The sequence below is a fragment of the Oryctolagus cuniculus genome, chromosome 6, assembly GCF_051225735.1.
Source record: "Oryctolagus cuniculus isolate XC-2025 breed Fujian yellow rabbit chromosome 6, ASM5122573v1, whole genome shotgun sequence".
NCBI classification, from domain to species: domain Eukaryota; kingdom Metazoa; phylum Chordata; class Mammalia; order Lagomorpha; family Leporidae; genus Oryctolagus; species Oryctolagus cuniculus.
In genome coordinates this window covers 113,237,504-113,251,736 of record NC_142872.1, presented here as the reverse complement: position 1 = coordinate 113,251,736, position 14,233 = coordinate 113,237,504, and the positions used below count along the sequence as shown (strand labels likewise).

The 14,233-nt window shown below is 37.9% G+C and overlaps 1 protein-coding gene across 1 annotated transcript in view; it reads right to left on the bottom strand.

The window, feature by feature from the left end:
* The window catches only part of CNBD1 (cyclic nucleotide binding domain containing 1), a 506,061-nt gene that overhangs the window by 39,411 nt on the left and 452,417 nt on the right, over positions 1–14,233 (bottom strand). Inside the window, exon 11 of the mRNA XM_070075280.2 lies at positions 10,948–11,015. Within this exon, the coding sequence (XP_069931381.2) occupies positions 10,948–11,015 (68 nt within the window). The remainder of the gene's footprint in view (positions 1–10,947; positions 11,016–14,233) is intronic.

The window sequence follows — 14,233 nt, the reverse complement described above, 5'->3', positions numbered from 1 at the left end:
TATTGGGTAAATTAAGGATGGCTTGAAGACAAACACTGCAATATACCTATGGTTGATCTGGTAACCAAGAGACCTACAAAGTAACGAATGGTGTGTAGTGCGTACAATGTGGGCATGCTGGACTAAGGTATGAATCCTGGGTGGGAAAGAACATGACTGCACAAGATTTCATCAGGCGACTCACAAAACCATGCAATTTAAAAATATGAAGTCTATTTTAGAATTTTCTATTTTAATAATATGGCTGACTACAGGTAAAAAACTATATATAAAAACAGATTATTTAAGGCTTATTTAAAATAGTAAGTACTATTCCTTATAATGGAAAACATGTCATTTTAAGAGTTCAACATAACACTGGCAAATATGTAGAGGCCAGTTATAAAACCAACATTTATTTACTATGATGTCAACTTTTTTATTAATTTTTAAAATTGTATTGTATTTGACATGCAAAGAAACAGAGTGCCCAGGACAGAGAGACAGAAAGAGATTTTCTTTCTACTTGTTCACCCTCAAAATGCTCATAACAGCCACAACAGGGCCCAGCCAGAACCAGAAGGCTTGCACTCAATTTACGGGTGACAGGAATTCAGCTACTGAACCATCACCTGCTGCCTTCCAGGGTGCATATCTGCAGGAATCTGGATCAGAAGCCAAGTAGGCGTGGCTCTATGGCAAGGTAGGTAAAGCCTCAGGTTAAGCCTCTGCCTGTGCTAGCAGCATCTTATATAGGTGCTAATTGATTCCTCTCTGTTCCACTTTCAATCCAGCTCACTGCTAGTGGCCTGGGAAAGAAGTGGAAGATGGTCTAAGTCCTTCAGCCACTGTATCCATGTGCAAGGCCTGGAGGAAGATCCTGGCTCCTGGCTCTGGACTGGCCCAGCTCCAGCCATTGCGGCCATTTGGGGAGTGAACCAGAGGATGGAAGACCTCTCTCTGTCTCTCCGTCTTCTATCTGTAACTCTGACTCTCAAATAAATAAATAAATAAATCTTTTATTTAATTATAATATATGGATCTTGTTTGTCCTATGTCCAATTATATATATATATATATATATAAATTATATGATATATATAGTACCTCTATGCATCTTGACAAGAAAAAATTAAATGAATTGACACAAACAATAATCATATTACTTGTTATTTGAATTTTATGCATGTAAAATTCCAAGATTATTATAATTATTATTTAACATGTATCACAAAATCAACTTGGGAAATGCTCTCCCTTCATCTCTCAAGCTCCCTCTTTCCTACTGTTTTTCTCATTATCTCTTTTTAGTTCTCTCTCATATTAATATGCTTGTAGAGTCAGTATACAATTTAATTCTGAAGCATTTCAATTTAAAGGCAAGACTATGAAAAGCTAATACTTATTATTATGTAAACATATATAAAACAAAACTTGAATAAGTGAATTATGTTTGGGTTGTTATAAAGTTTTCTAAATGAGAACACTAGATTCTTAAGGCCTGAAGAAAATATCCATGGTAATATGTGATTCTATTCTTAAGTCTGATATAATAATTTTCCTTTTAGCTAAAGACTTGATCTTGAAAATCAATGCACTGCCATTTAGAAAGCCATCACACACACAGAAATGATGAACACTGAATGAAGTCCGTGTGGCTAACGATAGAATTTGTCATTCACATTAGCTTGTCAATTTATGCCTATGGATTCAAAAAATAAATAATTCATAATATGAGTTACATTTCTTACTACATCAACTTAAGACAATGACAAGAATAATTTTGGGGTCATTAGTTCCCTGGGAATTGTCAGCACCTATAAGTAGAATTGATTTACTAAAGTCCATCACTCTGTTAAGTACAGATTGAATCATTTGTTGATTATTAACTTAAGGGTACCATAGGGCATTCCAACAATATTAATTAAACATCAAATAGTGGGAATACACTGAATAATTTCCAATTATACTTTGTGTATTTCATGAGCAACAATATATTTCCTCTTACAAGCATCTGAAACTAATGAAAAGTTTACTGAAAATCCAATAGCATGGCGCTCGTTTTACTTTGAAAATAAAATTATTAAAATAGTAGAGAATACTAAAGTCCTTATTGTTTTAAAATTATTTTTGCAAATAAACATTGTTCCAAGAAGTGAAATGTCTTTTTGAAACTTTAATGTCTGTTTTTAAAAGCCTAAACCATTACTAAACTCTTTTCTTCTGGAAAACTGTGATTAAAAACAGAAGTATTTCTCACAATAATTATGCATGAAAGGAAAGAATATTAAATCAAGAGTAATTTTAAGAGACCATAACTTTTGTTCAAATTAGAAGCAGAGCAATTTTCATATTTTATTCTAACATTCACTTTTTGCTTCTTAAACTGTATTTTCAGAATCGATTTGGTAGAAATATAAAGTAAGGCATTCGTGCTAGATCTTTTGAAAATTTGTGTTTCTAGCTTTTTTCTATGTTTCTCTTGAAAGACATTACTCTTTAAATTAAAGATTAAAAATCATGTATACAAAAGTATTGCTATCTCATATAAGCATAATGCTTATAACTAGAACTATAACAGCATATACTGACTTTACTAAATAATTAAATGTGCTGGTCTATTGAGTGTTATCAAAAATATCCAGTGGTAGAGATCTATATATATATATATATATCCATTTAATTAAAATATTTTCTGAGTCATATTAATATAATTATGCCCTTTGTCTATTCTCTTGTATCATATTGTCGCTCCCCGTCTTCGTGGAGGAACGACACAGGACCCTGCGCTGTTCTTTTGTCTGCTCGGCCCTCCCCGGGTTTGCTGCTGGTTCTTCCCGGGTTGGCTACCGTCCCTTCCACCTCCGTGGAAGGGCGGTTCCCCCTGCCACTTTCCCCACCTCCGCGGGGGAGCAGCACACCACCGGCCGGCTCTCTCGGGGGCTGCACAGGTGTTCCTCAGGTGTTCCTGGTGCATGTTGTCTCTCTCCTCCTTTATAGTCCTCCTCCACCAATCCCAACTCGGCTGCCCACACGCCGAGTATGCTGCTCTCCTCCAATCAGGAGCAGGATCAGCTCCTGGAGGTCATCACTCAAGTTGGCAAGAGGCAGCTGCGTAGAAGCTGTTTTCTCCTCTCCCAGCGCCATATTGTGGGAGAGCAGATGCATAGAATAAGTCTTAATTCCAGTAACTCAGTCTAGTCCGGGTTGCTCCCAGTTGCTCCCCACATCATATATTTCTTTTTTTTTTTTTTTTTTTTTTGACAGGCAGAGTGGACAGTGAGAGAGAGACAGCGAGAAAGGTCTTCCTTTGCCGTTGGTTCACCCTCCAATGTCCGCCACGGCCGGCACACCGCGCTGATCCGAAAGCAGGAGCCAGGTGCTTCTCCTGGTCTCCCATGGGGTGCAGGGCCCAAGTCCTTCACTGCACTCCCTGGCCACAGCAGAGAGCTGACCTGGAAGAGGGGCAACCGGGACAGAATCCGGCACCCCAACCGGGACTAGAACCCGGTGTGCCGGTGCCACAAGGCGGAGGATTAGCCTAGTGAGCCATGGCGCCGGCTTTTTATCATATATTTCTAATTTGTTAAGCAAATGATTAAAATACAGACTCTCCCTTAAGTTCTCTATTATAATTGTTATTTTTATATATTAACATTTCCTATTTGATTTATGAATAATATACCATCAATCAAAAGATTACCTTCAAAATTATTTCAGCATGATTATATTGATTAAAGTCAAAATTACTTAAATTAGATGGACAGCACTAGGTGATAATGAAACTGGATTCAATTTGTTTTCATCTCCCGTTAAAATGCATATGATAGTAAAAAATAAAATAAATCATGACTGATTGAAAATAGAGCAGAGGGAAAATGAGGATAAGAATAGGAGATGATGTCAGCAGTGAGATGAGCACACTGAAAACATGCCGAGTGTTCTGTGCACCTGCTGGAGACGGGTTGCACATTAGGCCTGGAACTTTCTAGTAGTTAACACAAAAACGGATCAGTGATTCATGTAAAGGGTCATAGTATCTTCAAAATGAAAACAGGGTAGTCATTCAGAAGACCTCTCCCTGGCACTATAGGCACAATGTGTATGTCTTAATAAGTGGAATATTAGAGATTATAACTGAATCTATATTCTTACAGTACAGCACAGTCAGCAAAGCTCTGACATTTCTGGTAATAATATCCTTTGATTAGACTATGCTATCACACAGAACAGAATCCAGCAAAATCAAGCAAGTGAATTTGGAGAGATACAAATATCAGGTACTCTGGCTTAACTGGGCAATAGATTGTGGTGTGCCTAAAGCCTATATTTGGAGTACTTCAGAAAGTGCATGGGAAATTTTAATGAAAGATTTATTTTGGTCAAAACAATTTTTTTAAATTTTATTTATGTATTTGAGAGGTAGAGATACAAACAGTGAGAGAAAGAGAGACAGAGAAAAAGGTCTTCCGACTGCTGGTTCACTCCCCAAATGGCCTCAACAACCGGAGCTACGCCAATCCGAAGCCAGGAGCCAAGAGCCTCCTCCCAGTCTCCCATGTGGATGCAGGGGCCCAAGGACCTGGGCCATCCTCCACTGCTTTCCCAGGCCACAGCGGAGAGCTGGATCCGAAGAGGAGCAGCTAGGACTAGAACTGGTGCCCATATGGGACGCCAGTGCCACAGGTGGAGGATTAACCCACTGTGCTACAGTGCCGGCCCCAAAACAATTTTTTAAACCCATACATATGACGGGTCTTTAAAGGCTAATGGAAATAAATATTTAGAGTAAAACTATGTATGGATTTAAAAGTGTTGAAATTTTGCTACAAACTAAAGTTATCTTTTAATTCCATTTCCCATAAACTTAAAAAATGTTTCTTTATTTGAAAAACAGAGAGAGAGACATCTGCTGTTTCAGGCATCAAATGATCACAACAGCGAGGGCTGGGTCAAGAAAAAGCCAGGAGTCCAGAACTCAAGGAAGGTCATGCAAGGGCCTGGCAGGGTCTCATCTACTTGCGTCATCACCTGCGCTTCCCAGGGTGAGTGCTAGCAGGAAGTTGAAATTCTAGTGGAGACTGGACTTTGAGTCCAGGCACTCAATTATGTATATAAAGATAATTGAAAATGAATCTTGATGTGAATGGGATGGGAGAGGGAGTGGGAGATGGGATGGTTATGGGTGGGAGGGAGGTTATGGGGGGAAAATGCCACTATAATCCAAAAATTGTACTTTGAAAATTTATATTTAGTAAATAAAAGTTAAAAAATTTTTAAAAAGGAAAATAAAAAAAGGAAAAAAAAAGAAATGGAATGTGGGCATCCCAAGCAGCCTCTTACCTGCTGTGTCAAACATAAATGCCCATGAATTTATTTAACTACCCTCACAAATATGGATATGTAGGTAAAAGGAGAACCAGCATCATTTTCAACAAAAGTAATTTTTTTGTACTTCTTATTGTATGTAATGTGTAAGGTTATTTTAAGATTTATTTATTTGAAGCAGCCCAATATCTAAGTTTTTAACTTGTTTTTTTTTTGTTTTGTTTTCCTAAGGGTATTTTTAAATCTTAAATGTAAATAAAGTTCTAGACCAAATTTTTTTGGGAAATTCTCATTCACTCATTCTAAATTGAGTGAAAATAAGTGAAAGTTATTTTCAAGTTATCCTTCCTGACAGCTTTTACTCATAATACAACTTTTTATTTTCTTTTCCAGCAAAAAGAAAAGAAAAAAAAATTGTTTTAAAATCAACTGTTTCAAAAGCTAGTGGAACTAAAATGGGATTTGTTATCATCTTTTGAAATAAGTTCTCAAAAGGAAAGTACATACACTTGAGCAAAAAGACCTGATTTTGGCTAAAGATCTTAAAACTAGTTTGGCTTTTATTTCTAGAGAAAACAACAGAGTTTTTTAAAACATAGTTTGGGACTGGTGCCATGAATACATGTGCAGTTCGAGGAGACTTTGAAGGGAGTTTTCGTACAATCTCCTATGAAACTTTTAAAAACGTAGGTGTCTGACATCCATCTCGAATGTGCTACGTGAGATACTGCCAGGGGTAACAGGAAAGCAAACACAACTTTCACAAAACCCCACAGGCAGTTCTTTCAGGGGTCTATGGGAGATTTGTTTGTTTGTTTTCAATAGATCAAGTAGAAAAAATATTAGAAAACAAAAAGATAATTCATTTCATTCAAAATTCATTCTGCCCACTCTATAGCTGGTACTCAGTCAAATGCCAGCAAGAAATCAGAAGATATATATAAAGGCCACATGTGTTCTGAGTCGGAGAATTGTGGCTTCTGGAAGAGTCTTCCATTTTGCCATCCAATTTTCTTTTCTGTCCTTTGATGTCAACTGCATTGGTAGTGAGGACTGCCCAGAGTACAGACTGGGGACATGTGTTCTCATGGCTGTGTGCTCCTCTTCACCTGCTGTCTCCACACAGTTTTAGATATTCAGTAAACAATTCGAATCAGTTAAAAATGGGAGACATTGAAATAACCGTTACATGTGGACTCTTCCAGGGAACATTCGATCATTTTTTCTTTGTCCGACACAATTTTGCTTTACAGAATTTTCCAGCACATTTCAGAAAGTAACGTATATTTGCTGATAAATAAACTAAGAACTACTAAACATCAAAATAAGAAGAAATTTCTTCTTTAATTTTTTTATTTATTTGACAGGTAGAGTTATAGACAGTGAGAGAGAGAGAGAGAGAGAGAGAGAGAGACTGAGAGAAAGGTTCTCCCTCCATCGGCTTATTCCCCAAATGGCCCCCATGGCCAGCACTGCACCGATCCATAGCCAGGAGCCAGGTGCCTCCTACTGGTATCCCATGAGGGTACAGGGGCCCAAGCACTTGGGCCATCCTCCACTGCATCCCCAGGTCACAGCAGAGAGCTGGACTGGAAGAGCAGCACCCACCATATGGGTGCCGGTTCAAGACCCAGCTGCTCTACTTCTGATTTGGCTCTATGCTATGGCCCAGGAAAGCAGTGGAAGATGGCCCAAGAGCTTGGGGCTTTGCACCCATGCAGGAGATCTGGAAGAAACTTCTGGCTCCTGGCTTTGGATCCGCTAAGCTCTGGCCCTTGTAGCTATTTGGGGAGAGAATGAACAGATGGAAAAAAGCTCTCTCTGTCTACCTCTGCCTATCTGTAACTCTGCCTTCCAAATAAATAAATAAATCTTTAAAAAATAGCTTTGATAAACATGTTTAAGGATATAACGTAAAAGATAGACTAAAAGGATGAAAAAGTTAGAGTAGTATTTGATAATTGGGAGCAATAGAACTGGGCATTAACATCTCAATAGACAGAGTTAACAGCAAATTAAAAACAGCAGAAGATAGGATTAGAAAACTGGAAAGAGGGGGCGAGCGCTGTGACTTACTTGGCTAATATTCCACCTGTGGCGCCGGCATGCCATATGGGCACTGGGTTCTAGTCCCGGCTGCTCTTCTTCCAGTCAGCTCTCTGTTGTGGCCCAGGAAGGCAGTGGTGGATGGCCCAAGTCCTTGGGTGCCTGCACCCTCGTGGAAGACCAGGAGGAGGCACCTGGCTCCTGGCTTCGGATTTGCGTAGCTCTGGTCGTAGCAGCCACTTGGGAGTGAACCAACAGAAGGAAGATCTTTCTCTCTGTCTCTCTCTCTCACTGTCTAACTCTGCCTATCCAAAAAAAGAAAAAAGAAAAAAAGAAAGAAAACTGGAAGGAAGAGAAATTAAATACATATAGAGAGATGAGAGAGATGAAAAGGATAATAAACATAGAAAAACATGTAGAAGATAGGACATTATATAGTGAAAATTTCCCACACATGTTTAAATGAAACCCCAAAAAGAGAAAAAAAAGCAGAAGCATTATCTGAATATTATGAAGTTAATTTGACTGTAAAATGTAAATATAGTCAAAGCAGAAAGAATTGATGTGAAAATAATGAAGAAGATCAAAGTAGGAGGATTTATTTAGCAAAAAAAAAATCAAAATTTACATGATACCTTAAATTACCACCATTATGGCATGGTTGTGGGGATAGACAGATGAACTAATTTTATAAAGTAAAGAACATGTGTAACAAGGCTGGCACTGTCGCTTAGTTGATAGAGAATTTTCTGTTCCCAACACATGGCTTGGTAAATTGGATATTCACACAGGAAGAAAAAACAACAGCAGAAGACTCAACCTTAAATTCACACCATAGACAGCAGTCAACTGCAGGTTGATTTTAGATTAATTATGAAAGGTAAAACATAATTTTTAGAAGCATGGGAGAACTCAACAGTTTAGCAGCTGAGTGGCAGTGAGGCTCTATTCAGAAGCTGCCCTTCTTGGCTCCACACAACATTTGTCTTTGTCTAAAAATCCAAAAATTACAGAAGAAAACCAGAAACTCTTCATTTTTATATACTAGTCAATACAAGTCCATGTCTGAAGACAATGCTCATTATTACAAATTAAATGCATGAAAATTATAGGTAAGCATTGTTTAGATAAGGGATCCGCTTCTTTAATTTTTACTCTCTCAGAATTAACAAAATCATGCCAGTTTGTGCAAAGTCCCAGAATAGATGCCCGTGAAGAAGGCAAAATTCAAAGCAGGTTGAGATTGTCAGAAAAAAAAAAAAACATGGTGATATACACAGAATAAAAATCAACAACTTGCATGATCAGTAATGTATTGCTGGAATAAAGTGTGTTTTGCTGTGTTCTCCTTTGTTCAACACAGAGGTGGCTAGCTTTGTATGTGGCATCTGTTCTTGCCTCCACCAAACTAGAAGATGTAGCTGCTACTATTTTTCCACTCAGCATAAAAATTTCACAACAAAACCATTAGCAAGCAGTTGAAGATTTCAAGGAAAAACAGATTTACTTCAAATCTGACACTGCAAATTACTTAAAAGAGTTTAATTTAGAATTGTAATTTTCTTGCAAATCTCACCATGGACATTTTTTCAACCTAAGATTTTCTGCTTGTTACATTTCTTTTTCCGATGCCTTTCAAATATCTGCTTGATTGACACAGCCCACCCCCACTATGGCTGAAACACAGGAACGTTTACACTGGATTTCCTCTCAAGGTGATGCCAATTCCAGCCATTCAGCCTTTCCTTACACTTTCCATGTCAACCAAACCTGATAAATAACATTCTCTCTATCACTGATCTATTTCCTACGGAAAAACATGTGTCCTTTCCTCCCAATATCAAAAACAAACCACCAAACAAAAATTATGCACGGAAAAGACAGCCCCCCAAAACTACTTATAATGTGTAAGCTCTCCCTACTAAGGGATGGAAGAAACCCTACATTGTCTACTTGAGTAGTGCTTTCTTTCACAGTGTGCTAGTGCAGCTGTGAAGAAAGTCTCTTCCCTCAGCCCTGTACTTGTCCCTCTCTGCACAGTTCAGGAAAGTCCCACTTGAGTCAGCAGAACTTAAATGCAACAGACATGCAGTTGTTGGTATGCATGGGATAGCGCTCAGGTTCCCTCATCTCATGAGATCCCTCTTCTTTAAGGTCTGGTACCAAATACCATCATGGTTTACATCAGTGGTAACCATGGTGAGGAAACTCTTTTTTTTTTTTTCCCCATTCATCATGAGGAATTAATCCAAAATATAGCTGAATGCTGCGTCTTAATTTATAAAGCCCAGATGAGTTTTCAAAATATAACCCAGATGCTATCTCCTGCAGGGGGAACTTCTGTTCTCAGCACACTTTAGTCTTAAAAGAAAACTCAGCATGTGTTCAGATCCGACTGGAAGGAAACACTGAAAGCCTTAGAGTGAGCTATCTGGATTTCACTAAAGATTTTCTTGGGAGACAAAGAGAGAAACTGACATTTAGCATTGCATTATAAACAAGTTAGTCTTTAAGAATTCTCCTTGGGAATGGGCAGGTCCTAAAAGTCCCAATTTGGTTAAACTGCACATCCATTTCCTTCACTTTCTGGCCTTTCTACCATTTCCTCAAATAACACATCGCAATCTGCCACCTGAAAGACACCCATTCAACACATGTGGCTATTGGAATGCTTAGGTCATTTTCTTGAAGAGGAGCACCCTGAGGTCATCCAGACTTCCTCAGACCCCTCTCAGATGCTTTTGGGCTTACATGGTCTCCACATTCTTCCTTATATAACTTATTCAAGATTTCAATTGCATTTCTAACATAGACTGATGCATAGTGGTCCTCTATGCATTCTACAAGCATATTATAAAAATACATTTATAGAAGTGGGTAAAAAGTATATCATTGCATCTCTAAGAAAATAAAGGACGTGTTAAAACTAAAAACAAAACAAAACTTATCCTTTGCCTTGGGAGTATTTTTTTTTTTAATATCTATATTCCTGTGGCCAGCACTGTGACTCAGTGGATTAAAGTTGTGGGCTGCAGGGCCAGCAGCCCATATAGGCACCAGTTTGAGTCCTGGATGTTCCACTTCTGACCCAGCTCCCTGCTGATGTGCCTGGTAAAGCAGCAATGATGGCCCAAGTGCTTGCCACCCATGTGGGAGACTTGGAAGAAAGTCCTGGCTCCTGGCTTCAGACTGGCCCAGCCCTGGCTGCTGTGGCCATTTGGGCAATGGACCAGCAGATGGACAATCTCCCTATCACTCTTGTTCTCTCTCTCTCTGGAACTCTGTTTTTCAAGTAAATAAATCTTTAAAATAATAAATATCTATTTTGTCTTTAAAAATGTGGAACTCTTTTAAATAAAGTTTATTATCTTTTGTTGAGACAGGTATAGAAGTTTCATGATCTGTTATAAATATCCACGTTAGAAAAATATTACTGTAAGTAAAACTAAAGTGCTTTATTCCATTATTTTCTAGAGAGTAGATGACATTATATTCCTTTGAGCAGGAAGACTACTACACATTAAAACACAATAAATGCTAAGATTTAATTACTACCTATTGTGAAATTTATTATAACTTGAACATTTTACTTACATCTGTCAAATGGCCAAATGTTGGCTTAGCTGTTTGGAGCATAAGTTGTTTTGTCACTTGGTCTAATTCTAGAAGAAAAAAGCAAATTGGAACATCATCAAAAATAATTTTACAATAAGCAAAAACTAAAGGAATTAATCTTAATCAATTTATATTATATATGTCAAACTAGCAGACAAATTGGATTTTCCCTTAAAACACTCATTCATTAGTACTTCATAAATCTACAGTCATAGATAGTTAAATTATCACAGAAAATTTTAGCATAAATTGTTTCTTCCAATATTACATCAATGACCTCCATAATAAAAAATTGGAAATTACTTAGCATTTAACACGTGGCAAACATTATTAATTGGCTACTCTAAAGCCATCCCTTTAGCCCTTGGCAGAATCATTTTCCAAAACACAAGCCAGAATTATCAAACACTTGATTGTTTAAGGATCTCATGCTCCGAAGATAGATACATGTGATGCAAATTGAAAGAAAATATGATTTCTGATCCAAATTTCGATATGTCTGAGAATGAAATGGAAGTATTCATAATTCTGCTTGGATAGCAAAAATACACCAGGTTATCGTACTTAAACCTGACTGGTGGAATTTAAGAGGAAGTATATGAAGTGTGTGTTGTGGGGGAGACTTCTGGGGAAGTATTATGGATTGAACAGACTCGTACAGATGTTCAAACCTGGGAATTTATGGTAATACTCACAGATTAATGCTAACAGTTGATATGTTGGATAGAGCTCAAGCTTGATCCAATTACAGCACCTGAAGGTAGTCTTTGGGAAATGATCAGATTGGATTGAGTTGCTGACGTGGGGGCCCATGACTGAATCATGATGGCTTTATAAGGAAAGACCACATAGAGGGAAAGGGGAAGAGATTCTGCTTCCTGACTCACCTAGTGATCATTCCCCGACATCCACTCTGCTGTTGCCAGTCCCCACCGAATGCTAGACTAATGGGGCTGCCCATTAGCTATAGAGTTTGACTCTCCAACTCTAATCTGAAATAAACCATTTTCCCTTCTAAATTGTTCCTCAGGTGAATTTTAGTCAAAGATTGAGAAGCAGATTAACACAAAGTCTAGATTCCAGAACATAACAAATGATACAGAATGGTCAATTTCCTTTAGGTTTGGGACAAGTTTGGAATACAAGCCCACAGCAGTGGGTTGAATGCACCAAAAGATAACATTAAGGAATACAGCCAAGATACCAAAGATGACCAAGTGCAAACAAAAAAAGAAGAATCTTTTTTTTTTTTTTTTGACAGGCAGAGTTAGATAGTGAGAGATAGAGAGAGAGAGAGAGAGAGAGAGAGAGAGACAGACAAAGGTCTTCCTTTTTCTATTGGTTCACACCCCAAGTGGCCGCTATGGCCAGCATGTTGCAGCTGGCACGCTGCGCCAGTCCGAAGCCAGGAGCCAGGTGCTTCCTCCTGGTCTCCCGTGCAGGTGCAGGGCCTAAGGACCTGGGCCATCCTCCACTGCCTTCCCGGGCCACAGCAGAGAGCAGGACTGGAAGAGGAGCAACCGGCACAGAATCCAGTGCTCCAACCAGGACTAGAACCTGGGGTGCCAGCGCCAGAGGTGGAGTATTAGCCTAGTGAACCATGGCGCCGGCCGGCAAGAATCTTTGCTTACTTCACTGAATAGTTTGCTTATTCTTACATGACATTTTAAAATAAAAAAAACAGTGTCAACCTACACTGCAAAATGTCAGTAAATATACCAATTGATTTTAAAGTCTACTTACAAATCAATATTCACCCAAAATCATAAAGCAACTTAATATTTGAAAAACTATTTGCTGTTCTAAGTTAACAGAAGTTAAAAAGCAGTGGAACAAATTTATAGTACAAACTAATTTCAGTATAATTAGTAGAATACATTTAAGCCAGCTGAAGGAAAAGATGTACATTTCAAGAGGACACACAAAGTAATATTAGATCCTCATGGTATGACTTAATGAGTTGAATATTAGACTGCATATATCAGGGTGCCTGCTCTGTGTGTTCACTGAGAATTATATGATTTCTGTCATTCTGCTGCATTATCTTGCCTTTACATTATCTGCTCACTTCCTCCACTATTTCATCTCCTGTATCACCTATTGTGGAAGCCCTGAAACCAAGTACACACGATCCTTAATTCAAGGAACTACCAGTTGGCTTTAGTATTTACAAGAGAGAGTGTGTGTTATTTATGGAGAAAAGATTATTGGTTTGTCCACATCTATAATTCTGTAAATTAGATGTTCTTCCTTCTGGGTTATCTGAGTGGGAAACAAAAATTAAATTGTCAAGTTGTAGGAAAGAAGTCAAGGATATTTAAGTTTGTACATATTAAGTGTAGTCACCACCCCCAGACAAGTTCCTGTTATCACATATAATCCTCAAAAAGTTTCTGAAAGATAGGTAGTCTTACACCACAACATTACAAAGAAGAAACTGTTGCCTTGAGAAAATAAAAAAAAATTGAATTTCCAATATTCAGCCAAATTCTATATAGCATACTAAAAAGGAAAAAAAAATTGAAATTTAACTCAATGCAAGTTATAAAAATAGCATCAGTTATCATTTTAACATAAGGCACAACCAAGAACTGTATCAATTATTCAATTTTATAGTTTTAAAAGTATAGAAACATCATTTTTTCATAATATTAGTATTAATATTAATTTTACCAACTTTATATTACCTAATCATGATGCATTTAATAGTTTGAAAAGTCAAACAATTTTTTAGAGAAAAGAATACGTAGTTAAATAAAAATAAGAAACCAGTTTGTGTTTCCCCTAAAATATTATCTTAAGTTATAAAACAGTAACAAACAGGAAAGTGAAGAGGCAACCGACAGAATGGGAAAAAATATTTGCAAACTATGCAACAGATAAGGATTAATAACCAGAATCTACAAAGAGATCAAGAAACTCCACAACAACAAAACCAACAACCCACTTAAGAGATGGGCCAAGGACCTCAATAGACATTTTTCAAAACAGGAAATCCAGATGGCCAACAGACACATGAAAAATGTTCAAGATCACTAGCAATCAGGGAAATGCAAATCAAAACCACAATGAGGTTTCACCTCACCCCGGTGAGAATGGCTCACATACAGAAATCTACCAACAACAGATGCTGGTGAGGATGTGGGGAAAAGGGACACTAACCCACTGTTGGTGGGAATGCAAACTGATAAAGCCACTATGGAAGTCAGTCTGGAGATTCCTCAGAAACCTGAATATATCCCTACCATACAACCCAGCCATCCCA